The 26,928-nt window shown below is 37.7% G+C and overlaps 1 protein-coding gene across 1 annotated transcript in view; it reads left to right on the forward strand.

Moving 5' to 3' along the window:
• Positions 1 to 26,928, forward strand: part of SLC44A5 (solute carrier family 44 member 5) — a 437,182-nt gene that overhangs the window by 388,267 nt on the left and 21,987 nt on the right. Inside the window, exons 7-12 of the mRNA XM_051857582.3 lie at positions 2,773 to 2,898; positions 3,927 to 3,987; positions 8,845 to 8,968; positions 10,167 to 10,250; positions 14,050 to 14,162; positions 24,723 to 24,854. Of these exons, the coding sequence (XP_051713542.2) occupies positions 2,773 to 2,898; positions 3,927 to 3,987; positions 8,845 to 8,968; positions 10,167 to 10,250; positions 14,050 to 14,162; positions 24,723 to 24,854 (640 nt within the window). The remainder of the gene's footprint in view (positions 1 to 2,772; positions 2,899 to 3,926; positions 3,988 to 8,844; positions 8,969 to 10,166; positions 10,251 to 14,049; positions 14,163 to 24,722; positions 24,855 to 26,928) is intronic.

Raw genomic sequence — 26,928 nt, forward strand, 5'->3', positions numbered from 1 at the left:
ACAGGGAATCTGTTCGGCCCTTAGAGTGGGCTCAAATTCTCCTTCAGTCTCCCACTGGGTTGCCAAAGTTACGGAATTGTAGCGTCTCTGGAGAGTGCTCATGTGAATTCCGTGAGTTCTCTCCCCCACCGTCTCTTTTTTCACAGTCTCAGTTCAGTAGCACCATAAATTTACTAGGTCCTAATCTCCTGTTAATTCGCCCCACCCAGAGTCAGGTTTTACTGCTAGGCTCAGGGCCGGTGCAGACCTGAGGTCGCTCTGCTTATGACGTATGTCCAAGATGGCGCCTGCTCTTTGTCTTGCTCGCCCTTGAGAGGTGAGCGGAGAGAGAGAAACCCGTGTCCGTACCAGTCACCTTTTTTTTTTTTCCCTCTCTCTCTCTTCCAGTTAGCTTGGTGAAGTCCCCCCCGCCCCGGGGGTCGTTCCCTCTAGTCTCCTCTCTCCGCTTGCCTGCCGGTGTCTCGGGTTATTGAGGTTCGGCTCACCTCGCGTTCCAGCGCTGGTGTGTTGAGTCTGCCGCTGGTGTCCCGAACTGTGGGCTCCCACGCTCTCCACGCAGGTCTGCTCCCCTTCCAGCGCCGATGTGTGGACTCGGAGCCCTGGACGTCCCAAGTCTCCCCGCTGTTGCACTCCCCTTCGAGCACTTGCGCACAGACCCTGCAGCTTGCGCAGCTCTTATTTTATTTTTTATGTTTATCTATGTATCTTCTGTCTGTCCATCTATTCGAGAAGGAAAGTGAGAGCAAAGAGAAAGTATTCCCATCCTCTGGTTTACTCTCAAAATGCCCTCAGCAGCTGGGGATGGGCCAGGCTGAAGCTGAGAGTCCAGGACTCAGTCCAAGTCTATCACATGGGTAACAGAGACACAACTACTTGAGTCATCATTTTCAACCTCGCAGGATGCATATTGACAGCAAGCTGAAATCAGGATCAGAGCCAGAACTCAAACCCAGGCAATCTGATATGGGAGGCAGGAGTCCCAACTAATGTCTTAATCAAAGGTCAAACACTAGTCCCTCCTCAGCTTTTTCAGAAAAGGACCTATGACTTCCAGTGTTTACTTGGAGGTCTGTGAGTATATGCGTATATAATTGTGTTTGTATTTGCATGTATGTGGATGAGACTAAGAAAGCAGAAATACATATGGTGGTGGGAATGTGCAGTTGAGTTATTCACCTTATCAAAACTTCTAGAAAGAATTGTACTCCTGCTGCTAAAAGACAATACTCATATTAACTGTGAGATTTAAGGAATACAGTTAATTACTTTCCTACTCACTTAGCTGTGGTTTTAACACCAAATGCCCGTGTGTACAGCAGGGACATGACCTAAAAGATGGAGAGATGTCAGCTGAGTAGAAATGGAGGTTGAGCAAGAGGCAAGTGAGTGAGGATGATTTGCAAAGTATAGGAGCAAAGTGGAGTGGGTCAGGGCTGAGGAGGGTTTCTCAGAAAGTGCTGAGTGAACAGAGTGATGTGCAAGGATTGGCTGCAGCTCACCTGGCATGATATTACTTTTCATCATTTTTATTGTAAGCAAAAGTACAACCAATAGGGTATATGCTTCTTCCCTGATTTGCTTCCTTTTTATGTGGTTACTAATTAAATTTTGGTATTTGTGTGGTGGCTCTGTTGAGTAACATGTGATCTGGTTTGGCATTGATAGCCCCCCCCAAATTCATTAAAATAATTGCATAGGTGACCTCTCTGCCCATATCTACATGGTGTTGATAGAAGGCTATAATAGTGACTGACTGTAGCAAATAGCCTTAATTTTATTCACCTCTTAGGCTGATAAAACCCTAATTCTATTTTTGAGAATTTTGTGATACTTTTTAGTAGCACAAGTTATCAATAATCAGAATATTTTCGATCACCATTTCATTTACATATTGGAAAGAATGCAAGATTCTAACTCTGAACATACAAACACTACACAGAGAAAATTAATTTTAAATCAACTCTTATTTGCTCATTCAGAAAATCATATGGAAATGTTTTTTTGTTTTTGTTTTTTTGTTTTTGTTTTTTTTTTTTTTTGACAGACAGAGTGGACAGTAAGAGAGAGAGACAGAGAGAAAGGTCTTCCTTTGCCGTTGGTTCACCCTCCAACGGCCACCGTGGCCAGCGCACTGCGGCCGGCGCACCACGCTGATCCGATGGCAGGAGCCAGGTACTTATCCTGGTCTCCCATGGGGTGCAGGACCCAAGTACTTGGGCATATGGAAATGTTTTATGAAAAGTCTGTCAGTGACCCACTGCAGTGGTCACATGAATCTACACATGAAACAATTGCATAGAAGAACATCCACACAAAGACACACATAAATGAGTGAATGTAAAATGGGTAGAATGTGAACAAGGATAGTGGATTATGATAATACAAATTTGCTTGTGGTAATACTGTGTCATAGCTATGCAAGGTGGGTACCATTGTGGGAAACTGAGTAGAAAGTATGTGGATTCTCTATTATTTCTCATAACTATAGGTGGATATATACTTATCTCAAAATCAAAAGTTTAAAATAAATCCATACTGTGCAATATCATGTTTTAACACAACATCAACACCAAAAAGCTGGGAGTAGAGACCAGTAACAAGTATATGAAATTCCAGTTTTATAATAAAGCTAGGAAATTTATTTATTTCATAGATGGCAAAAACTGTGTTGTGTTCTTCATTATGGTAGATAATTTAGAAGTCTATCTTTCTAGATTCTTCCTTGATTTGTTCTCAGTTCAATTCTTATCACTATCTTCCTTGTCTTCACAGATCTGTGTCTCCAAGTGCCCAGAAAAATTTTTGACCTATGTGGAAATGCAAATTTTGTACAAAAGAGACAAAAGCTACTGGGAATACTATAGTCAGTTCTGCAAGCCCACTGCTAAGCCTCTGAAGGTATTTGTTTTTAAGCATAAGCTAGAGAAGAATGCAACATTTGTCTCCATCTCAAGTGTAACTTGAGCATTTATTACTGGGTAAACTCCCAGATCACTTACTGATTGCATCATTCCATTAAAACGTAAGTGCAGGAACAAGCACTGAGGTGCAACAGATTAAGCTCCTGCTTGGGATGCCTGCTCCCACACCACAATGTTGATTCAAGTCTCAGCTACATCACTTCTAGTCCACCTTACTGCTAATGTGATGGGAGGCAGTAGATGATGGTCCACATACTTGGGTTCCTGCCATCTACATGAAACACCAGGATGGAGTTCTGGCTCCTGACTGGCCTGACCCAACCTTGGATGTAGCAGTCATTTGGGCAGAGAACAAGCAGATACAAGGTCTCTTTGTTTCTGTTTCTGTTCTCTTTCTTTCTTTCTTTGCCTTTCAAATATATAAATAATATTAGTAAAATACAAATGCACATTTATCTTCAAATACACACCATCATTTGTGCCTATCATTTGTGAACTTGGGTGTTATTCAAGACTGTGATGTCTTGTGAGGTTGATTAGTATTTGACTAATCAGGTGATAAAGCCTCATGGCAACTTGGCACCAGGTATAATTTTACTTCCAACTCCAGTTTGATAACCAGTCATTTTTAAAAAACCCAAATCCCTACCTATGTTTTAGATTTATGAGGGAATTATAAAGCCTCATTATATTGAATAGTGTTAATAGGCTTCTAAATTAGAGAAGATGTTGTTTTTCCAGAAGAAAGTGAAGGATTAGGGACTCAGCATGTAAGATGTGCTTTGGATTCAGAGTCCGATTTTATTATTTTTTGATTGAATTACAGTTAGCACATTAAGAGCACTTGTCAAATTGATAATATCACAATACTATTACCAGAGTAAATAACTGAGTTTTCAATATTACTATTTAATTAAATTTGTAAAGGACCAAATTTTTATATCCAGATGAAAGTAGTCATCACATAGCTTTTGAAATGTTAACATTTTCTTCCTTTTGTTTCAGACTCTCCCAGAGATCTTATTGGATAATGATTGTCCAACAGCAATTTTTCCAGGCAAACCTTGTAAGTGGGAATTATTTTTACCTTGGAACACAGAATCAACCATGAGTTTATTTAATAACTTTTCTTATTTCCTAGTTGATGAACTTGAGATCAAAAATGGTCCTATGACTGGCCCAAGGCCCCAGAGTTAATTAGAACAAAAGTCAGAGGTAAAGCCCATCCTCAGGTTCCAGCCAGGGATATTTCCTCAGGGGCTCTGCAACTTTTTGGGTTCTGGTACATAAGTTCCTAAGAAAAAGATTGAAAATTGATTTTAAAAGCCCAAACAAATGGATTATTTGTTGCTCTATGTGCAAACATAAACACAAACTGACACACCCATGCATACTCACTGCTAAAGTCAGTCAAAAAATGTGTTCATAAATTGCCTGTGGGCCACCGTTGTGGTATAGCCAGTAAAGCCACCACCTGTGACACTGGTCTCCCATATGAGCACCAATTCAAGTCTCGGCTATTCCATTTCTGATCCAGCTCCCTGTTAATAGTCTGGGAAAAGCAGTGAAAGATGGTTCAAGTGTTTGGGGCCCTGTCACCCATGTGGGAGACCCAGAAGAAGCTTCTGGCTCCTGGCTTCTGCCTGACCCAGCCCTGGCTGTTGAGGCCGTTTGGGGAGTGAACCAGCACGTGGAAGATCTCTCTCCCTCTCTGTTTCTCCCTCTCTTGCTGTAAGTCTGGCTTTCAAATAAATCAATAAATCTTTTTAAAAAAAGAAGGAAAGAAAATTCCTAGACAGTGGAGGCAGGATATAAACTTTTCTTTATAAGTGAAATCTGAAATATTTATGTTTCCTGAATGAAACAGTATTTCATTGCTTTAAAATTGTAAGCTTTGTTTGAAATGATACTATTTAGAAGAAAATGAAATAACCATTCATTTTCCTTTCTTAAGAATATAATACTAACTACAGAGGAAAAACTTGATATAAAGATGTCTATCACAATGTTCATTCAAAGGAACCAACCCCACACCTAGAAAGAGAACAAAAAGAGAAAGGAAACACTCTAGTATCCAAAAGCAAGAGAAAGTTTCAATACATTGTGATGCAGTCATTAAATGAAATATTTTAAAATTATTAATGATGATAAGTATAATAACATGGACATACATATTGTAATGTTAAATAAAATACAAACTGTTGTATAGACTATAATGGCAAGCATGTTAAATTAAAATGAACAACAATTCGGGACATGCTCAAGCTGACTTGCCTCAAACGGTAGAGTTAGAAACATACCAGGGGATTCCAATTCAATCCCAATCAAGGTGGCATGTACCAATGCCATCTCACTAGTCCCAGTGATCAATTTCTGTTCACAATTGATCTTAATGATAGGACCAAGAACCAAAGGGATCACATAAACAAGAATAGTGTCTGCAAATACTAGCTGATAGAATCAAAAAGGGAGAGAATGATCCAACATGGGAAGTGAGATACACAGCAGACCCATAGAATGGCAAATGTCCTAACGGCACTCTGGCCTCAGAATCAGCCCTTAAGGCATGCGGATCCAGCTGAAATGCCCGTGAGAGTATTTCAGGCATGGAAAGCCAAGACACTCTGGGGGAAAAAAAAAACCTAAATGAAAGATCTTCGCGAGTGAGATCCCAGTGGAAAGAACGGGTCATCAAAGAAGGAGGTACCTTTCTCTGAAGGGAGGAGAGAACTTCCACTTTGACCATGGCCTTGTCTAAATATGATCAGAGTCAGTGAACTCAGGGGGCTTCCATAGCCTTGGCAGCTCATGACAAGAGCCTAGGGTGATTACTGATGCCATAAACAAGAGTGTCAATTTGTTAAGTCAACAACAGGAGTCACTGTGCACTTACTCCTCATGTAGGATCTTTGTCCTTAGTGTGCTGTACATTGAGATTTAAGGCTATAACTAGTACTCAAACAGTATTTTTCACTTTATGCTTCTGTGTGGGAGCAAACTGTTGAAATCTTTACTTAATGTATGCTAAACTGATCTTCTGTATATAAAGAGAATCGAAAATGAATCTTGATGTGAATGGAAGGGGAGAGGGAGTGGGAAAGGGGAGGGTTGTGGGTGGGAGGGAGGTTATGGGGGGGAAGCCATTGTAATCTATAAGCTGTACTTTGGAAATTTATATTCATCAAATAAAAGTTAAAATTTTTTTTTTCTTGTAGAAGAAAGAATGAAAGGAACTTCACCAAACTCTTACTATATTCACTATAGGTAGTAGGATTATATATAGTTTTATATCTTCTTTCCTATTTTCTTTACTTTCTAATATGTCATGTTCATATTTTTTTAAATATTTGTTTATTTGAAAGTCAGAGTAACCCAGAGAAAGGGAGGCAGAGAGAGAAATCTTCCATCCACTGGTTCACTCTCCAATTGGCCGCAATGGCCGGAGTTGTGCTGATCCGAAGCCAGGAGCCAGGTGCTTCTTCCTGGTCTCCCATGTGGGTGCAGGGGCCCAAGGACTTGGGCTATCCTCCACTGCACTCCTGGGCCACAGCAGAGAGCTGGACTGGAAGAGGAGCAGCTGGGACTAGAACTGGCACCCATATGGAAAGCCAGCACTGCAGGTGGAAGATTAACCTACTGCGCCACAGTGGCGGCACCTCTCATGCTCATGTTTTATAATGGAAGCTAACAGAATGGATGAGATGACCCAGAAATGATATGTGGGACAAGGTCAGGGACAGCAGCAGGTATCAGGGACCCTGTAGGTGGGAACATTCACATTTAGGAAGTTTTAAGGGGCAGAGTGCACATTAGACAGAAGGAAGGGCAGGAGAGAACCTGACACTATATTAGCCAACAAAGGGTGTTTCAAGTAAAATTTTAAGAAAAGGAAAGAGAAATGCTTTTGTGTATCAGTATTACCACAAATATAGTCTTTCAGGCTTTTAATATCTTTGTCAAACCAATGGTTAAGAATGATACACCAATAAATTAAACAAAAAAGGAATGATACACCACTATAGTTTTAATGATATGTGATTATTTTTAAACTTTTTGTATTTGACTGAAATAGCCCTTGCCTATATTGCTGCTGAACTATGGTCTTTCCTTTCACTTGTTGAACTCTTTCTTTAGTGGAGCATTAAGCCTTTGAATATAATGTTAATTAGACATGTCATCTCAAAAATTATGAAAGGAAGGGAGGAAGAGAGGGAGGAAGGTGGGGAAAAGAAAAAGAAATAATATTATGATTATTATAACTATATATTAACTACATTGAATCTGTTCTCCTAATATTCATATCATGTTAACATGAAAATTGATGAGAATAACAAAAAGGCAAAAGGGTGTCTATCATTTTAAAGCTTTGAAAAATTAACTCATTCAGCAGCAGATATCAACTGTGTTCTACCATGTGCCAAGTTCCATGCTGGGTACTGGGCTCAAGCAGGATGATGACTAAAAATATTCACCAAGTAGGTTGTCTTTGGGATCACTGGGAAGACAGTTCTCGTGGAACAAGTCAGAATTCTCACTGGATTGAGCAAGAGCAGATGCCACTGATATAGGCTGTTCTGTCAAATTCACCAGAGAAGAGGAGGGAAGAGCCAGAGAGAGAGAGAGACAGAGACAGAGACAGAAAGAGTACAGATATTAAAGGGCTTGGCCAAATATTATAAATGCTACAGAGGCTGTGTGTGGGTGAACACGTGATCATTTTAAGCCAGGACAGTTGGTAAAGGCTATATGAAGAAATATTTTTCTTTCTTTAAATCAGCTGATTTAATATTTCGGGGTTTAAACCCCATATGAATCTATGCAAATCAGCGATGTCCCTGACAAGAAAAACATGTAAAAATGATGCATTTCTGATTTCCCTTACCTCTTCATTTAAAATAAGGCTTTAAAAGGTTTTTAGTAATAATACATTTGTAAACAGGCAAGGATTCTTTTCAGGGGCCAGCGCTGTGGCCTAGCAGGTGAAGCCACTGCCTGCGGTGCATGCATCCCATTTGAAGGCTGGTTTGCGACCTGGCTGCACCATTTCCGATCCAGCTCTCTGCTGTGGCCTGGGAGGGCAGTGGAAGATGGCCCAGGTGCTTGAGCCCCTGCACCTACGTGGGAAGAGAGGGAAGAAGCTCTTGGCTCCTGGCTTCAGATTGGCACAGCTCCGTCCTATGCAGCCGATTGGGGAGTGAACAAGCGGATGAAAGACTCTCTCTGTATAACTCTGACTTTCAAATAAATAAAATAAATCTTTTTTAAAAAAGGATTCTATTCAATAAAAATAAGAACATAGAAGGTTGAACAATGACTTCACTCTTCTCAGAAATTATACTGGTCTACAAAGTATGGGACTCCTTTGATATCTTCAGAATTTCCATTCCCAGCCTTCTTTAAAAACATGTAAATGAGAAAGTTAGAGGGGCAAATTATTAAGGATTCACAAACAAAAATTTAGTTATCTTTGTACCTAAAAGTTGAGGTGGTTCTCATTTCCCTAGGAATTATTCATTCATGTCCAATTTTTAAGATTTTTTTTAAGATTTCACTTCAGGTACACCTAGGATTTTTAAAAATAACTCATACAAGTGAATGTAGCCTTTCTATTAAAATGTGTTTGCCATGAGTGATGAGGATCAACGTTGCTCTTAAATAACTTGCACTTTGCATCTTCTTCATGACAACTTGATGAATAGATTGAGTATAAAATAGTGTAGCTTTTGATGGTGATCATATTTGCTTTTTATTTCAGTCCTTAAACCATCAGGAAATCTTCAGGCCATCAGGCAATGGACAATTATCTATTTATATCGAATAATTTACATGCCTAGGAAGAATTTGATTGTAACAGCTTAAGAAAGGGACGACATCATGAAAGAAGTAGGAAAGTGATGACCACCATTGTAATTTATTTTTACAGTTCTTCAGAGATGTTTCCCTGACTTCTCTACTAAGAATGGCACTTTAACAGTAGGAAGCAGAACACTGTTTGAAGATGGAAATGGGAAGACAAGAAATGTTATAGAACTCAGGGAGGCTGCAAAGTATGTTTGTTACTGTCCTGTTTTCACTTTATTTGCTTTCTGTTACTATACCCAATACTGTAGCTCCCACGAGGGTAACAGTTATAGGAAAAAATTATGTATTGATATGAAATATACATGTCTCTGTGGATTGGAGAGCTTGGAATGTGTTCATTAGGAAAAGCACATAAAGGAGAAACCAGAATGAATTAGAACAAGAAGGTTTTTCAAAGAGGTTAAATCTTTCATTATTAACAGGCATAGGAGTGTGAGATAAGAAAACATACTATACCATACCAAATTTCTATATAATGCAGTAAATTTGCTGTTTCCCTGGATATAGACACAGAGTGCTTCTCATTACTGGAAAGTATATTTCCTTGGCTGCACACATTCATACACATGTGCACAAACATATTCAGAGGATAACTGCATAGCTCGATGTTGAATTAACAATGAAACAATAAAGATATCCTGAGAATTTACTTCTGTTTCTTGAAATAATTCAGCAGTAAAGTGTAGTACCTACATGTTTAGAATACAGACAGCAACATGGATGCGTTTCAGAAACATAAAGCTGTGTTAAAGAAAGCACAAAAAACACTAATATGTATATATAAGTGGTAAAATTAACAAGAAAATTTAGAAAATTATTATCCCAACGCCAGGGTAGTGATTATGGCAAGAGGGAGTTGTTGTAACTGGGACACACAGGGAAGTGGCTGCCAATGTTGTGTTTATATGAGTGTGTTCACATTGATAATTCATCAAATTGGACACTAATGATTTGTACACTTTTCAATATGTCCTCCTTCATGCCATGCTGCTACAGGGTTGCTGTCAGAGGATTAGGAAGGGGAATTAAAGATGATGTTCTTTTTTGACTCTATGGATTTTGTAAGTTCAAAGCTGATCTTATCATTTCAATTCAATTCTTAGAATGAAGTTTCTGCAATATGCCTACATTAGAAAAAAATCTGTTTATTTTTCTTGAGAGCCAGCCTCTTCATATCTGTAGCTATAGCTACCTTTGCAGGTTCACCCACCTTTGGCGGTTTGCTGAAGTTATGTTTCCTGCATTTCTGTGATTAGGGGAAAAGTCACAACTGATAGTTTCTAAAAACATTCATTCCACAGCAGCTTGCAAATCCCTTTTATTATAACAAGCCTATTTCTGTTTAATGGTAGTCAAAAATAATTTTTCTTTCTTTGAATTCAGCGGTATCAATAAAATCCTTGATGCAAGATCAGTTGGATTGAAAGTGTTTGAAGACTATGCAACAACTTGGCATTGGATTCTCATGTAAGTGAAAACACATAAGTGTTTCTTCTCCAGCCCCATTCAGATTTTATCTTTGTAGAATTATTTCTTCAAATTTCCTGCTATTTTTCATTGATAAAAGGTTAACTCACATCCTAGTTTCTGCCATTTTCTTTCTCTGGTTGGGTGAGGATGGGTCAATGATATTTGGAAATATGTCCAGATCTAGCAGAAAGTCACAAGAATATAAATTTCAATTTTATGAGTACTCTTAAAAGTGAATATTTCAAGTCTCATACAGCAATGTCTGTAGTACCTGTGTACTTCTCATTACATACTACAGTAGATACACTGCTATTCTCTAATTTTTTTTATGATTTGTTTTATTTGAAAGGTAGAAAGAGAGAGGGAAAAATCTTGCTTCCACTAGTTCACTCCCCAAGTGCCCACAACAACCAGAGCTGGGCTAGGTTGAAGCCAGGAACAAGGAACTCAATTCAGGTCTCTCATGTAGCTGGCAAGGGCCCAACTACTTGGGCCATCTCTTACTGATTTCTAAGTAAGATGCTTTAGCAGGAAGCAGGATCAAAAGTGGAGTAGCCTGGACTTGAGCCATGCTATGATTTAGGATGCTGGAATCACAAACAGCAGCTTAATCTGCTGCACCACAACACTAGCCTCTCTCTGGTTCTGTTTTCTCATTTGGCCTTCCATTCATCTCCAAAGGATCATTCCTATTTTTTAAGACATCTCTTCCATATAATGATTGTTATCATCATCATCAAAGATCATTGTAGTTATAAGCTTAAAAATTATAGAAGGAAGAAGAGAGTTAAACTTTTTAGACGTGTTTCACATCCCTGCAAAGTCAAGTGAATGTAGTCACTCTACTAAAGTAGATAGATGTGTTTTCCACAACTACAGTTGGTGTTATTATCAGGCTCTGTGTCACCTTCTAGTGCTTAAAAGCTTCTGTGGTTCCTTAATGATTAAAGAATGAATTCAAGGCCTTTTCAGATATTCCAAGGCCATTTCCAAATTTGATGAACTCACTTTCTCAGATTAATCTCCATCCTTGTTTCTTGATTAACCCTATATTCTAAACATATCAAATAACATGCCCATACCTAGACTGTCAGACCCCATGTTTTTGCACATTCTGTTCCCTTTCCTGATGTATCCTTCCCTGTATCTTGGGCAACTCCTTCTCATCTTTAATGTCAGTTCTGGTATCATTTTACTCTTTTATTATCTTCCCCAGATATAATTACTCATACTCAGTGTGTATGTTGGGGGGAGGGGAGGAAGGGAGTAGTATATATATACACAGACACACTTACCTTTTCCACAGGACAGACCATTTTCTATTTAATTTTCTTGGCTCCTTCCCATTAATAAACTATGACCTCTTTATTACAGCTATGTTTAACTCATATTTATTTCCCTTACTTCTTGTATAGTGTTTAAAACATAGCAGATGTGGGGCTGGCATTGTGGCATAGCAGGTTAAACCTCTGAGTGCCAGTTCAAGATCCGGCTGCTCGACTTCCAATCCATCTCCCTACTAATGCACCTGGGAAAGCAGCAGAAAAATGGTCCAAGCCCTTGGACCCCTGTACCCAAGTGGGAGACCCAGAAGAAGTTCCCATTTCCTGGCTTTGGCCTGGGACAGACCCAGTCATTGCGGCCATTTGGCAGTGAGCCTGAAGATGGAAGCTTGCTCTCTTGCTCTCACTCTCTCTCCCCCCGTCTCTCCTATCTCTATAACTCTGCTTTTCAAATAAATAAAAACATATCTTTTAAAAAGAAATATGGCAGATGAATAAAAACTAGGGGTTTAAGGAACAGTCACAAAAACACTAGGGGAGAAAGTTACACAAAATATATTTAGCGATATCATTCTTAATAAAATCAAAATTGTGTGTGAAATACTACCAAGTAGCTTTTAGAGCTGTAAAACTACATAGTTTTATAAGATTTTATTCATTTACATACATACAATAATTACAAACATTCATTGTGTTAGGGTATATCTCCTAAACATAGATTATAGTCTATATTTGACAATAGTTAGTTTGTTTCCTTATTATCAAATCCAGCTGTCACTAGATCATTTCCATGTTTCTTCTTTTAATTAATTATTTATTTAAGAGGTAGAATTACAGACAGTGAGAGAAAGAGGGAGAGACAGAGAGAAAGGTCTTCCATCCACTGGTTGGTTCACTCCTCAAATGGCTCCAAATTCTGGAGCTGTGCCGATCTGAAACCAGGAGCCAGGAGCTTCTTCCAGTCTCCCATGTGGGAACAGGGGCCCAAGAACTTGGGCCATCATCCCCTGCTTTCCCAGGCCATAGCAGAGAGCTGGATGGGAAGAGAAGCAGCCAGGACTCAAACTGGTGCCCATAGGGGATGCCAGCACCACCGGCGGAGGATTAACCTACTGTGCCACAGCGCCAGCTCCCATGCTTCTTCTTTTGGCTTCTGTACTCTTGCCTAACACAAGTGTACATTAGGATAGATTCTCCTGCCCACCACACTCCCATTACATGCACTGAAACCCAGTACCACTCACACCACTAAAGCATCAACCCCTCCCTTTACATTCAACCCTTCTACTCTCATCTATGTTGCAAGTATACAAAGTACAGATGAGCCTTATTTAGTTAAAATTTTATGCAAGAATTTAAAGCATGTAGAATAAACAATTTTCTTTTTTCCTGTGATTTCTTTGAATATTCTCTTTGGACTATGCCACAGAATAATCTTTCAACCCCAGTGAAGATTTAATCATTAAAGTATTTGTCATTTTAAGAAGGAATGGCTTCTGAAGTTAAAAGGATATGGTGTGCAAGACTTTGACCTAAGAAGATACTTTGATACTGTGCTATCCTCTATCCAGTGACAGTAATTAAGATTTTCTTTTTAAAGATAACACATGAGACAATAAACTCAATAAATGTACCAGGCACTGTCTGTTACTATGTTTGGAAATCTGCAGATAGCACCAGAGATGTCAATGTTTAATAGAACAGTCAGCTAAGTTTCTAATCTTAATGAATTCTCTTTGAGGAAATTACATCAGAAAATTCCAATATGACCTTAACCTGAATATATTGGGAAAATAAGCTTTCCTAGAAGTTCAGTGAAACTCTAGGAGGAAATTGAAGCAGACAGAAAATAGTCATTCTATTGAGTGCTTGATAAAACCACACAGCCCAGGAGACACAGAAGCCTTACTGTGGCTCCAAATGGTAGCCCATAGATCATGGAGAACCAGGAAGAGATGTCTGGTGATATAAGGCATCACAAACAATTTGAAATAATTAGATCTTAGTGAGAGTGAGTACAAAATCATGAGTTCAGGAGCTAAGTGGACAGTTTTTTTTTTTTCCTTCTCTTTTGCTCCTTTCTTGCCTTTCTGCTCTTACTTTAGACAACAATATTGTATAAAGTTTTGTTTGTTTATCAAGAAGATAGAACAGTGCAAATTCATCATAGCTGTATTTTATATAAGGAAAAATAAGTAGGACATGGTAACTATGACAGGCTAAAATTATGGTTGGAAGAATTATATTTTTCCTTGAACAATGGTTGATAACAGACTTTGGTTTATTCAGGCATACAAAGATGACTCATGTATAAAATCCCGATGGCCCTACTCTTTAATAGGAAAGTCTTAATGAAAATAATTGCTTATGCTTTTTGTCCTTATAAATGTCCCTGTATCCAAGTAAAATAGTTTGAGAATCATTTTGCATAGGAAAAAAAGTGTCATCTTGATGTTTCTATGTTATGCTTAGCGTACCTGACCTCTGCATTTGTTGTGGGTTTTCCCCTCCAGTGGCCTGACTATCGCGATGGTGCTTAGCTGGATATTCTTGATACTCATGAGGTTTATAGCTGGATTCCTCTTCTGGTTCTTCATGTTTGGTGTGCTTGGAATTATAGGATATGGTAGGTATCACTCCTCTTAAAGTCGCAGAATGTTATAATCATCTTTTTTTTTTCCCGCTACTATTATTACCAAAAGTATTCACTTGCAATAAATTTAATTGTCTTCCCCCAAAATGCACTGAATTTAGAAAAATCATTCAATTTTGAACCTATTGTCTGTCTAGCTATTTTCTTCCTTATGCTGAAAAAAAGTGCTATCAGAATATCCTACTCTTTTTCCTGCCAGTTTTTGTTCTCATGCCTCATGAATATTAAGGAAGAGATAAAAAGATTCCCTTTAAGATTAGTGAAAAACATTTCAGACCACTTCTTTTATTTCTTCAACTTTTCTGACTGATCAAAAGCCAGATGTGCATTCTTACAGAAGCATGATTTAACTTTTGACTTTCGTAAATTTAGATAGAATTTTAATCCATATACTGTCACCCCCTAGAGGCAAGTATTTGGAAGTACATGCAATGGATGGAGTTTTATTTCAAGGTTGAAATCTAACCACTAACTTAATCTCTCCAAAACCAATACATGTCAGATACCACATATACAATAAATGAAGAAATTAAAATGTCTCCCATGTAACAGTACACCTTTATAGCAGCTTGCTTTCAGTCTTCTAAAAAATGCTTTGGGCCAAGATATAACTGTTTGACAGGCTTCTATTCCAAAGAAAATTTCACCTAAACATTTGAATTGATTACACAGTTTTAGGGTAGTACAAATCAGAAATACCAATCTCCTATTTCCATCATTCAGAAAAGAGCTTTATATACATTAGGATAAGAGTGCTTTTGAGGCTCCAGGTTCTGCAGTTAGGCAGGATTATAATCCAGCCTCATAACATACAACTGAGTGACTTTGGAAAAATTTAATTAATGATTATGACACTCAGTTTCCCTATATATCTATAACATCAGAACAATGGTGCACTGCATCTCAGAAGATTGTAAAGATGAAAATTAATACACATCTCTGAGAAGGGTCTCTGGACACAGTAAGCAGAATGTGTATTAGATTGTTATTATCCTCCTCATTACCTTCAGTGAGTATCAAGTAAATCACTCAGATCTCCTAGGGTAACCCTTACCTGACCCTGCTGTGTAGCTGCTAACCATTCCTCCCGAGCCCAGCCAGGTAACATATTAGAGGTGGGTCACAAGAATGATGGTCCCTTAGTCAGAGACTCCAATGAAAGGTTAAAAAAAAAACTAGTTTTACACAAAATTCATTTTGTTTAAACATTAACAGCTTAGAATTCAAAATAACCCCTACCTGGCCAGCACTGCGGCTCACTAGGCTAATCCTCTGCCTGTGGCACCGGTACTCCGGGTTCTAGTTCCGGTTGGGGAGCCGGATTCTGTCCCGGTTGCTCCTCTTCCAGTCCAGCTCTCTGCTGTGGCCTGGGAAGGCAGTGGAGGATGGCCCAAGTGCTTGGGCCCTGCACCTGCATGGGAGACCAGGAGGAGGCACCTGGCTCATGGCTTCAGATTGGCGCAGCGTGCTGGCTGTGGTAGCCATTTGGGAGGTGAACCAATGGAAGGAAGACCTTTCTCTCTGTCTCCCTCTCTCACTGTCTGACTCTGCCTGTCAACAACAACAACACCAAAAATAACCCCTACCCTTTGTCAGTAGACAGCCTGGGCTTGTCACTCAATCACTCTTTTATTCTTATCAAGAAGGAAAGGGTTAGGGGCCCATTGCTGTGGCAAAGCAAGTAACGCTACCACCTGTGGCACCAGCATCCTATATGGACATTGGCTCAAGTCCCAGCTTCTCCACATCTGTTCTAGCTCCCTACTAATGTGCCTGGGAAAGCAGCATAAGATGGCCCAAATGCTTGAACCCCTGCACCCATGTGGGAGACCTGGAAGAAGCTCCTGGCTCCTGGCTTCAGATCAGCCCTGCTTCAGCACTTGCAACCATTTTGGGAGCAAACTGATGGATAGAAGATATCTCTCTCTCTAATTCTGCCTTTAAATAAATAAATAAATAAATAAATTTTAAAAAATTAAAGAAGGAAAGGATAGTGAAGTCTGCTAATGCCTTTATTGATTTACCTTAAGCAATGAAAAAAAAATTCTGAAACTGGCTGTGGTACAACTTTTACAATGGAAAAAGGGAGAAAGATGGTCAATGTATAAAAAGTGCAAAATAAACAACCAATTTGGCTCTTATTGACTCCCCAGGTGGTGTTAAGCCAGCAATTAGTGGTGTTTATTGGATGCTATTTATTGGGTGAGGAAATGTCCCATTAGGTTGGGAAGTGCAGTGTAAGTAAATAAAACCGCATGTGACTTCCTTCTATTACATTCTTGGACAACTGCCTTCTACGCATTATGGGGAAACCAATCATGTTGTACTGACAGCAGCCCATTTACTAGGGCCAAGAAGTGACATAGTGAGCAAAGAAAAGACAATATTATTTGTGGGCAGGAGCCCATGTACAACCATGTATCAGTTTTCACTGATTAGAACATGTTAAGAGGTCCACAGGAAATGCTTATAATGTGGTGGTTATGAGCATGGATTTGGAGTATGAAAAGGACACAATCCTAGATTCATCACATATTGACTGTGTGATCCTCTAAAACGTACATAGTCTAATTCTTGGTTTCTTCAGCTATAGAATTGGAACTGTATTAAATCAAATAGTTTATATAAAGTATTAGAAATTTCCTAGTGTAAGGTAAATGTTCCACTATTTGTTATTGTAACTGTTCTTGTTGTTAGGCCATACTATTATTGAGGAAAAAGAGCATAAGTCCATTATCATAACTTAAAAAGAACAACAACAAAAAACTAGGAATAAGAGAGAAAAAGAAAAAGAAATTGAAACATACTGCCTACATTTTCACATCCATCAATATGAGGGAATTAAATAGCTGGAAGGGCCACTTAAAAAGAAATAACGGCATAAAGATTAATACTGTATTGTTTTATATAATATATTGTTTTTATTAGCTTATAGAAAATAAATAAAATAATCCAAAAGAAAGCAAAATTTAAGCCCATGGGGTAAAATCAAATTGGGGAAATGAGCAGGAAGCACGTATGAAAGTCTGGGTGGCCCATGCCAGTGCTGGAGTCAGGAGACTCAGGTCTGAATAAACACTAAAGCAGGGAATCAAACCTGCAACCCCCGGACTAAGTCTGGATTCCTGAAAATGTCTAAAATGACCCTTGCTTGGTAGTACCAATTGGCCTCCAGCAGAAACAAATGTAAGTTTTCACTAGATGAAGCACTTCTCAATCTATATTAACAGGTTTCCACAGATTAAAATCAACAAAGAGAGATTACCAAACATACAAGAAAACTGCCATATGTGAAAATCAATAGAAACTATAAACATCAGACGGAAGTGTCCAGTAGAGTCAGATATGGGAATTCATAAATATAGAACATGAAGTAGCACTATATAAAATGTTTAAAGAATTAAAGATAGAAGATGAACCAAATAGAACGTTTCAAACTAAACAATTGGTAGATTAAAATTAAATTAATAAACTAAGTGGCAAAATACAAATGTAATGAACTGAAATATGACTCTGAAATAATTACTCAAAATAAGGCAGAATGTGACAAGTGAACAAAAATATGATTATGTAGTTCAGAATGAGAACAGGTTGAGTAAGGCCTGATATATATTAGTCATATAGTCAGATTTGTTGTTGACTAACGATGGATCTTGGTATAAACAAGGAGAGTGAAGGAATGGAAATTAATGTGTATTCATGCATTTGTTTATTCTTTCAACAAATATTAATCAACTATTGCATAGAGACACTATTCTAGACTCTTGACATATAACAGTAAACAAACAGGACAGGCAAAGGTTTTTACTTTTAGATGTTTATGGCCTAAGTAAGTTATATACTAAAAAACAATGATTATCATGGAAAAAAGAAAAAGCAGAGCAGATAAAGGAGACTGAGAGTACCGTGCTAGAGAGAGAAGCAAAAAAAATGCAGCATTATTAATCTTAATGCAAAGAGATCTGAGAAAACACTTGAAGGAAGCAATGGTTACTCAGTCAGCAGATGATGGAAAATTTTCAGAAAGTAGTAACACCTAAAGCAAAGATTTTAAGGAAGCTGTCCAAATGGGTGCACTGAGTATAAGAGAGAATAGTATATGAGATCATAAAGCTGGTGGAGGGTCAGAGCCTTACAGATTGCTGTAAGACCTTGCCTTTTACTCTGAGGGAATTGGGGAGGCATTGTCTGGTTTTGAGCACAGAAGAAATGTGATGTGATGATTGTTCTAGTGTCTGTGTTGAGAACAGACTGTAGTAAGGCAAGATCAGAAGCCATGAGGCCAGTGAAGAGGATATTGCAGTAATCCATATGCTAAAAAAGGAAAGTTCATATCAAGAAGGGTTTTTACCAGCTGTATTTGCTGATGAATTGAATGCATCTGTGAAAGAGAGAGGAAAAATGATTCCACAGAAAAATATGAGATACAAGAGAGGATAGTAAGCAAAGAAAATGAAATGATAAACATGTAGGTAAAGCTAAGCAAACTTTGCCTGTATAAAATAATAATGTCCAAATTTAGGTGGAAATATACATAACTAAAATCCAGAGTAGGGTGATTATTGAGTGACCCAAGGTCCTTATATTTCTTTCTTAAGATACTCATTTTAAACTTGATTATTAAGAATATACAGTGAATTTTGGCCGGCACCATGGCTCAATAGGCTAATCCTCTGCCTTGCGGCACCGGCACACCAGGTTCTAGTCCCGGTCGGGGCACCAGATTCTGTCCCGGTTGCCCCTCTTCCAGGCCAGCTCTCTGCTGTGGCCAGGGAGTGCAGTGGAGGATGGCCCAGGTGCTTGGGCCCTGCACCCCATGGGAGACCAGGAGAAGTACCTGGCTCCTGCCATTGGATCAGCACGGTGCGCCTGCTGCAGCGCGCCGGTCGTGGCGACCATTGGAGGGTGAACCAACAGCAAAGGAAGACCTTTCTCTCTGTCTCTCTCTCTCACTGTCCACTCTGCCTGTCAAAATAAAATAAAATAAAAATTTTAAAAAATATATACAGTGAATTTTCAAGGGCAATCTATTATAAAAATAAAGTACATAAGTTCCAAACTAGTCCAGAAGAAAAAATGGAAAATAAGTAAATAGATCCATCTTTGTTTTTTTATGACAGCTTTATTGAGATCTGATTCATGTATCTTATAATTCACTCACTGAAAGTATAAATTAAATAATTTTTAGTGTAGTCACATAGTCATGCAGCCACCATTATAATCAATTTTACAACATTTTCATCATCTACCTGAAAAAACATCATATCCATGAGCAGTCACTCCCCATTTCCCTTCAACTCTCCCAGACCAAGAGCATCCCCCTCTTTTTATACTCTCTAAATACGTTAACTACCACAAATAAGAAAAAAAATGCGATATTTATCTTTTTCAGTCCGGCTTATTTCGCTTAGCATAATATTCTCCAATTATATCCATTTTGTTACTAAAGACAAGATTTCATTATTTTTATGGCTGAGTAATATTCCATTATGTATATAACACATTTTCTTTATCTAGTCACAACTGATGGACATCTATGTTGCTTCCATATCTTAGCTATTGTGAACTGAGCTGCTATAAACATAGGGGTACAGATAACTCTTTCATATGCTGATTTCCTTTCTTTTGGATATATTCACAGGAGTTGAGTAGTTTAGTCATATGGTAGATTTATTTTAGTTTTCTCGGGAATCTCCATATGTTCTTCTCAGGAATCTCCATACCAATGTTCCATTGGTCATTCACAATAGTTGTACCAGTTTGCATTCCCAACAAGAGTGTAGTAGTGTACCTTTTTCTCCACATCCTTGCCAGCATTTGTGATTTTTTTGATTTTTGGATGATTCTAACTGGGATGAGATAATACCTCATTGTGGTTTTTATTTGCAATTCCTGATAGCTAGTGATCTTGAGCATTTTTTCATCTGTCTGTTGGCCAGTTTTATTTTATCCTGTGAAAATTCTTGTTTATGTCATTTGCCCATTTCTTTACTAGATTGACTTTTGTTGAGTGTCTTGAGTTCCTTATATATTCTGGATATTAATATTTATCCAATGCATAGTTTGCAAATATTTTCTCCCATTCTTAACTTTGTTGAGTGTTTCCTTTGCTGTGCAGAAGTTTCTGGCTTATGTAATCCCATTTGTCTATTTTTGCTTTCATTGCCTCTGCCTCTGGAGTCTTATCCAAGAAGTCTTTGCCTATGCTGATGTTCTGCCATGTTTCCTCTCTGTTTTTGTCTAGCCATACAGTGGTTTCAGGTCTCAGGTTTAGATTTTTGATCCATTGTTAATTGTAAGGTAGAGGTCTTGATTCCTTCTTTTGCATGCTAAGATCCAATTTTCCCAACACCATTTGTTGAAGATATTGTCCTTTCTCTAAGGAATGATATTAGCTTGTATTTAAAAAAATTAATTGGTTCTAGATTTGTGTAACAATTTCCGGAGTTTTATTATGTTCCATTGGTCTACATGTATATTTTTTGTGCCAGTACCAGGCTGTTTTGATTGTAACTACCCTGTAGTATGTCTTGAAATGTGGTGTTGTGATGCCTCCAGCTTTGTTTTTATTGCTTAAGATTGCTTTGAATATTTGAGATCTCTTGTGTTTCCATATGAATGTTAGGATTTTTTTTCTAGATCTGTGAATAATGTCCCGGGTATTTTGATTGGAATCACATTGAATCTGTAAATTGCTTTGGATAGTATGGACATTTTGATGATATTAATTCTTCCAAACCATGAACATGGTAGGTTGTTCAATTTTTCCGTATCTTCTATTTCTTTCATTAATGTTTTGTAATTTTCATTGTAGAGGTCTTTCACATCCTTGGCTAAATTTATCCCAATATATTTATATCTTTTTATAGCTATTGTGATTGGGACTGATTTTATAAGTTCTTTCTCAGCCAGAGTATTGTTGCTGTAAGATTTTGTGTATTGTGGATTGATTTTATATCCAGCAACTTAGCCAAATTATCTTATGAGTTTTAATAGTCTCTTAGTAGAGTTTTTTGGTTCCCCATATATAAAACATCATATCATCTGAAAACAGGGATAATTTAACACCTCCTTTCTAATTTGTATCCCTTTGATTTCTTTTCTTGCCTAATAACTCTGGCTAAAACTTCCAGAACTATATTGAATAATAGTGGTAAGAGTGGACATCTTGGTCTAGTTCTGGATCTTTGTAGAAATGCTTCTAGCTTTGTCCCATTCAATATAATACTGGTATTGGTTTCGTCATATATCACCTTGATTGTTTTGAGGTATGTTCTTTCTATACACGATTTAAGGATTTTATATCGAAAATGTGTTGTATTTTAACAAATGCTCTTCTCTTCACCGATTGAGATAATCATATGGTTTTTATCCTTCATTTTGTTAATGTTACATATAGCATTTATTGCTTTGCATGTATTGAACTATCCCTGTATCCCTGGGATAAATCCCACTTCATCTGGGTTGATGATATTTTTGATGTGATGTTGGATTCGATTATTTTGTTGAGGATTTTTGCATCCATGTTCCTTTACGAATGAGAGCTTTGTTGACTCTTAACTAGATTGGCAATTTTGTTCTTTTAGAACTTGAACTGTTTCACTATTTGTTGCTGATCTTCTAGGTTTTCTTTTGAGAACACTGTCAACTTGAAAGTAGTTCCTTTAAAGATGATCTGGCATTTATCTTTTGTAAATTTTAGGATATTCTCCTTATGTTTTACTTTTGAAAGATTAAATATAATGTCATGGTAAGGATCTGTTCTGATCATGCCTACTGGGAATCCTATATGCTTCCAGTCTTTGGAGGTCCATATCTTTCTCCATATTGGGGAATTTTTTTACTATTATCACTGAATAGGTTTTCTAAGACTTTTTTTATACCTTCAGGTACTGTTTAGACTTTTTTTTAAAGATTTACATATGTATTTGAAAGGCAGAGTTACAGAGAGGCAGAGGCAGAAGCAGAGAGTGAGCGAGCAAGAGAGATCTTCCATCCACTGGTCCACTCCCCAAATGGTTGCAATAGCCTGAGCTGAGCTGATCCAAAGCCAGGAGCTAGGAGCTTCCTCCAGGTCTCCCACATGTGTGCTGGGGCCCAAGTAATTGGGCCATCTTCCACTGCTTTCCCAGGCCATAGTAGAGAGCTGGGTCAGAATGGAGCAGTCAGGTCTCAAACAGGTACTTATCTGTGATGCCAGCACTGCAAGTGGCGGTTTTACACGCTACTCCACAGCGCCAGTCCCGACTCTTTATTTGGTCCTTTGATCATTTCCATGGATCCCAAAACTACTTTAAGTCTTCCTAATTTTTCTTCCTCTTTTATTTTTTTGTTTTGTCTGACTGAGATGTTTCAAAAGACCTGTCTTCTAGATTGGATACTCTTTCTTCTGCCTCACCAATTCTGTTGTTAAGGTTGTCCATTGTAGTTTTTACTTAACTTATTGAATACTTCACTTCTAATATTTGTTTGGTTTTGTTCAATATCTCTATCTCTTTGCTGAATTTTTCATCCATGTCATATATTGGCTTGGTAATTTCATTTAACAGTTTCTCTGGGTTTTTGAATAACCTTACAATCACTATTTTGAATTCTTTTTCAGGCATTTCATCGATCTCCCCTTCTTCACAGTCCAATATTAATGAATTATTGTGTCCCCTTTGAAGAAACATTCAACCTTCCTTTGTTTTTTGTTTTTTGTTTGTTTTTGTTTTTGTTTTTGTTTTTTGACTGAAGGCTTTATACCCTGACAATGTGTCTCTGGGGCTTGGTGGGGATTAGTTCCAGGGGTGTGTGCTGGATAAGGCCATGGTGCTCTTTTCACAATTTGTGGGTGGGACAAGAGTCAAAAGTGACGCCCATTTTGGGTGTGGTAGACCACCTCTGGTTTTAGTCAGTAGGAGGAAGGGATGTTGGAGCTGGATAGTATGTTCACAATCCAAGCCTTTTTGCGTTCCAGGATGAATCAGCTGATTCAAGCCTAGAGTGAGCTCATGATACCAGTGCACACCACCCCTGAGGCATGCACACAGGCACAGAGCACTGACTCACCCTGTAGTGTATCTCCTGACCCCTCCATGAAATCCATCTCCAGGAATTAGGGATCTCTGTCTCCATAGTCATACCAAGTGGGTACACAGGAACCCATACACAACACACAACCCTCCCACTCCTTGGCCTGTGCTGAGAATTCCCACAGTCACAGAGTGCAGGGGATCCACTCTCTATCCTGCCAGCTATTTTAATAGCCTCCAGCAGTAGATCAGGTCATAGTTCAGGGGCAGCTCCACCTCAGCAGATTAAGTCTGGCACTTTGGTAGGTGAGGGAGCAATGTGGTCTCTCTTCATGAAGCAAAGTAGTCACTCAAACACCCCACCAGGTTCCCAGGCCAGATTCGAAGCCAGTGTTGATCATGGAATTCTCCTTCAGTCAAAGCTGCCAATGGCCAGAGCTGAGGCAGCCTCCTCTTACCTTGCCCTGGGAAGGTGACACTTCCCAACACAGAGTTGGTCATGTAGATGCAGAAGTAGCTGGAAGCAGTGTATCTGACTCTCTCCTTGTTACTCCAAAGAGTCTGTGTTCTGTTCTGTCCATTATCCACTGTAAATTGCTTTCAATCAGTCCCCTGGGAACATGATCCTTTTTTTTTTTTTTCTAATGTCCCTCTGTGACTGAGGTCAGTTTGGCTTCTCACTATTCACCCATCTTGGATCTTATCCAGATCCATTTTTAGAAGACAAGAATTAAAAGAAACAATGTGTGAACAAAAAGTGGAACAGGAAAAGCAAAATTAGAATGGTAAAACCTAGTATAAATATATCAATATATTAAATATGCATGCATTATGTTCAATAATTAGAGTACAGAAATTGTTAGCTCAGATTAAAATATAAGCACAATAGTTGGAGTTGCATATTACTTACAAAAGTTACACAATACATAAGGCAATAGAACACTTGAATGTGAAGGAAAGGGTAAAAATATACTTGCAATAATTAAACAGAAGCAAACTATAGAAACCATATCATAAAAATAGGTTTTAGAATTAAAAAGCATTAAGGATAGAAATAATTTGATTCACTAAAAAAACATAATTCCAAACTAGTATGCATCTATTATATTAGCCTCAAAATTCATAGAACTAAAATAATAAGTAAATAACTGAATAAATTGATATTGAGTATAAATCTCCCTTTAGGCACATTTCAACACAACTTTCTACTGAACAAATGTATCATAATTTCTTTAGCAAGTTCCTATTGATGTACATTGAGGTTGTTTCTAGTCAAAAGGACATTTAAAGGCAGATGTTATCAAGTCACACAGACAAATATTGGAAATACTTATATCAATACAATTTTGGGTCATTTGGATCATTAGAGCCAAATAAAATATTTACTGTATAAATATGAATCTTGTCTTTATAAAAATGACTACACTGATCAATCTCATCTAGATATACATTATAAACATGTAGCTTCTACTTTTTTTGAAAACTGTATTTTATATTAATTTTTTTCACTCTTTTCAAGGAATATGGTACTGTTACCAGGAATACAGAAATCTTCAGGAACACCCAGGTTCTACATTAACTATATATGAAATCGGGATCCAGACTAATATAAACATGTATTTTCATTTGAAGCAAACATGGTTCATATTGAGTGAGTGGACTTCAATTTTTTTTCTTAAGAATTGTAATAATGAGAGAGTATAGTTTTGTCTAAAGGAAAGCTGGGTTGGTAGAACTTGGTAATTACATTTATCAGTAATGTAATAAAGGTAAATATTAGCTACAGTAAATGAAGAAAATCACTGAGGAGAATTCACTGCATAATCTAAGAAAATACTACTTTATAAGGATCTCAAGTCATTTGCCTTCAGCTTAAACTGGTTTAATTTTGTACATTTATAAACATTAGTTTTATATCTATGAAAGATGTTTAAAATGAAACAGATGCTTTGTTTTTCAAACTACATTAATATAAACAAAGAGAAATGTTAGAGGCTGTTTTCATAACATGAACAGACTAGTTATTATAGGACTCGTAAGTAATAAGTAACTGAAAATAAATTTACATTTTTGAAGTGTTTTCTTGGATTATTGAATTAGTTAAGGGTTATATTGAAAAATTCTTAAAGCAAGAGATTTCAGAGATGGCTTTGATCTTATATTCCTAGGATGACTTTATTATAATATTCCTTGCACTTCACAGAAATTTATGCTTTTTAATCAACATTTTAAAAACACTGTCTAATTACATGTTGCTTTTTTAAAAATCACCTTCATATTGTTGAAATTAGAGAGTCAGGCATGGCATATCTGAGGCAATATCATTCTGTGGTTTCATGATTCCAGACACTGGGTCCCATCCTCATAAATCTGGAAACTTTGCCATTTTGCTGAAGAATCCTCAGGCTTTAAAAGACAGGGCTCATGTTATGTCACCAGAGTGTCATTTTGATTGTTTCCACCATTAGAACATTCTCCCTGTGACCAGAGTACTGACATATTCCATCTTGAGCACCACTTTCCTGGGACCAAAGCACATGGAGAGCTATATTGCCAGTAAAAAACTTTTTTAGCAAAGAATCTTGCACAGCTCTAGGAGATGTTTTCAGAGGAGTCCCTTCCAGATTCATTTTTTCTGAACAGTGCAAGATCAACATGCCAAGCTCTTAGTCTTTGGCTTCCTGCTTCTAGATCACTCTAGTTTTCTCACATTATTTTTAAAAATATTTTGTGGAAGAAAATTTAAGACTAAAGTGGATTTCCTTAGTTTTAATTCTAAGACTGCTACGCCAAGTTGGATTGGGTTTACACCCTAGTTCCATCCACATTTCTAGCTTTTTCGTTTTTAACTATGAAAATCAGGCATCCTGGGAATTGTATCTTCATCACTTTTCCTGATTTGAGTAATTCCACAGCTCCTCAGCTATCTACTTACTAAAGGATACAAGTTTCCACCATCATGTAATAGAACACACCTCTAGTTTTAGAGTATCTCTTGGGTGGATCTTAGTTTCAAGTTCTGTAATCACCCTTTGTGGTCTCTTAAGAAGCATCCATACAAAAATCTTTGAGATGATCAGAATCTGCCATTGGAAAAGTTAAAAGGTGTACTCAGGGAAAATAAAAGCTTTTTTGAATTTTCAAGTCTTGTAATACCAATCTCTCCTCGAATGAGCCTCAATTTTCGTAACACGCTTATCAGATAGTGATTTCTTGTTCTGTGTTTTGACAAAATGCTAGGTGCCAGAGACAAAGGCATGAATGTGAAAATCTACTCATTGGCAGAAACTCTTAAACTAAGTAGAGTGATAAATACAACAATTATAACTTTATGAATCCTAGATTGTTTTGAGATGGTTCTGTTCCTGTCTCTGTAGTTAACTAACTTCATGATCTTGGGTACGTCTCAATCCCCAGGCTCCACTTCCTCCTGTTTAAGTATAGTTATTGTAGCTGCTCTCTGAGGTGTCAGATTTGTTTCTATTATTTGCTTATATTTAAATACCAAGAGGAATCTACATATAATTTCAAAAGACATTAAAATCTCTCTAATGTAATTATTTTGAAAATATAATTTTGTGAAGGTGTAAATATAATATACAGTGTTCTTTAAGAATGCAATTTTAGAATGTAAAGTGATTATTATGTATTTGATTTTCTTAGGTATATCCAAAGAAGATAATAATTTTAGCATAATAGGGGTACACTCTACAATTTTGAGCTCA

This window comes from Oryctolagus cuniculus, chromosome 7 (assembly GCF_051225735.1).
Source record: "Oryctolagus cuniculus isolate XC-2025 breed Fujian yellow rabbit chromosome 7, ASM5122573v1, whole genome shotgun sequence".
NCBI classification, from domain to species: domain Eukaryota; kingdom Metazoa; phylum Chordata; class Mammalia; order Lagomorpha; family Leporidae; genus Oryctolagus; species Oryctolagus cuniculus.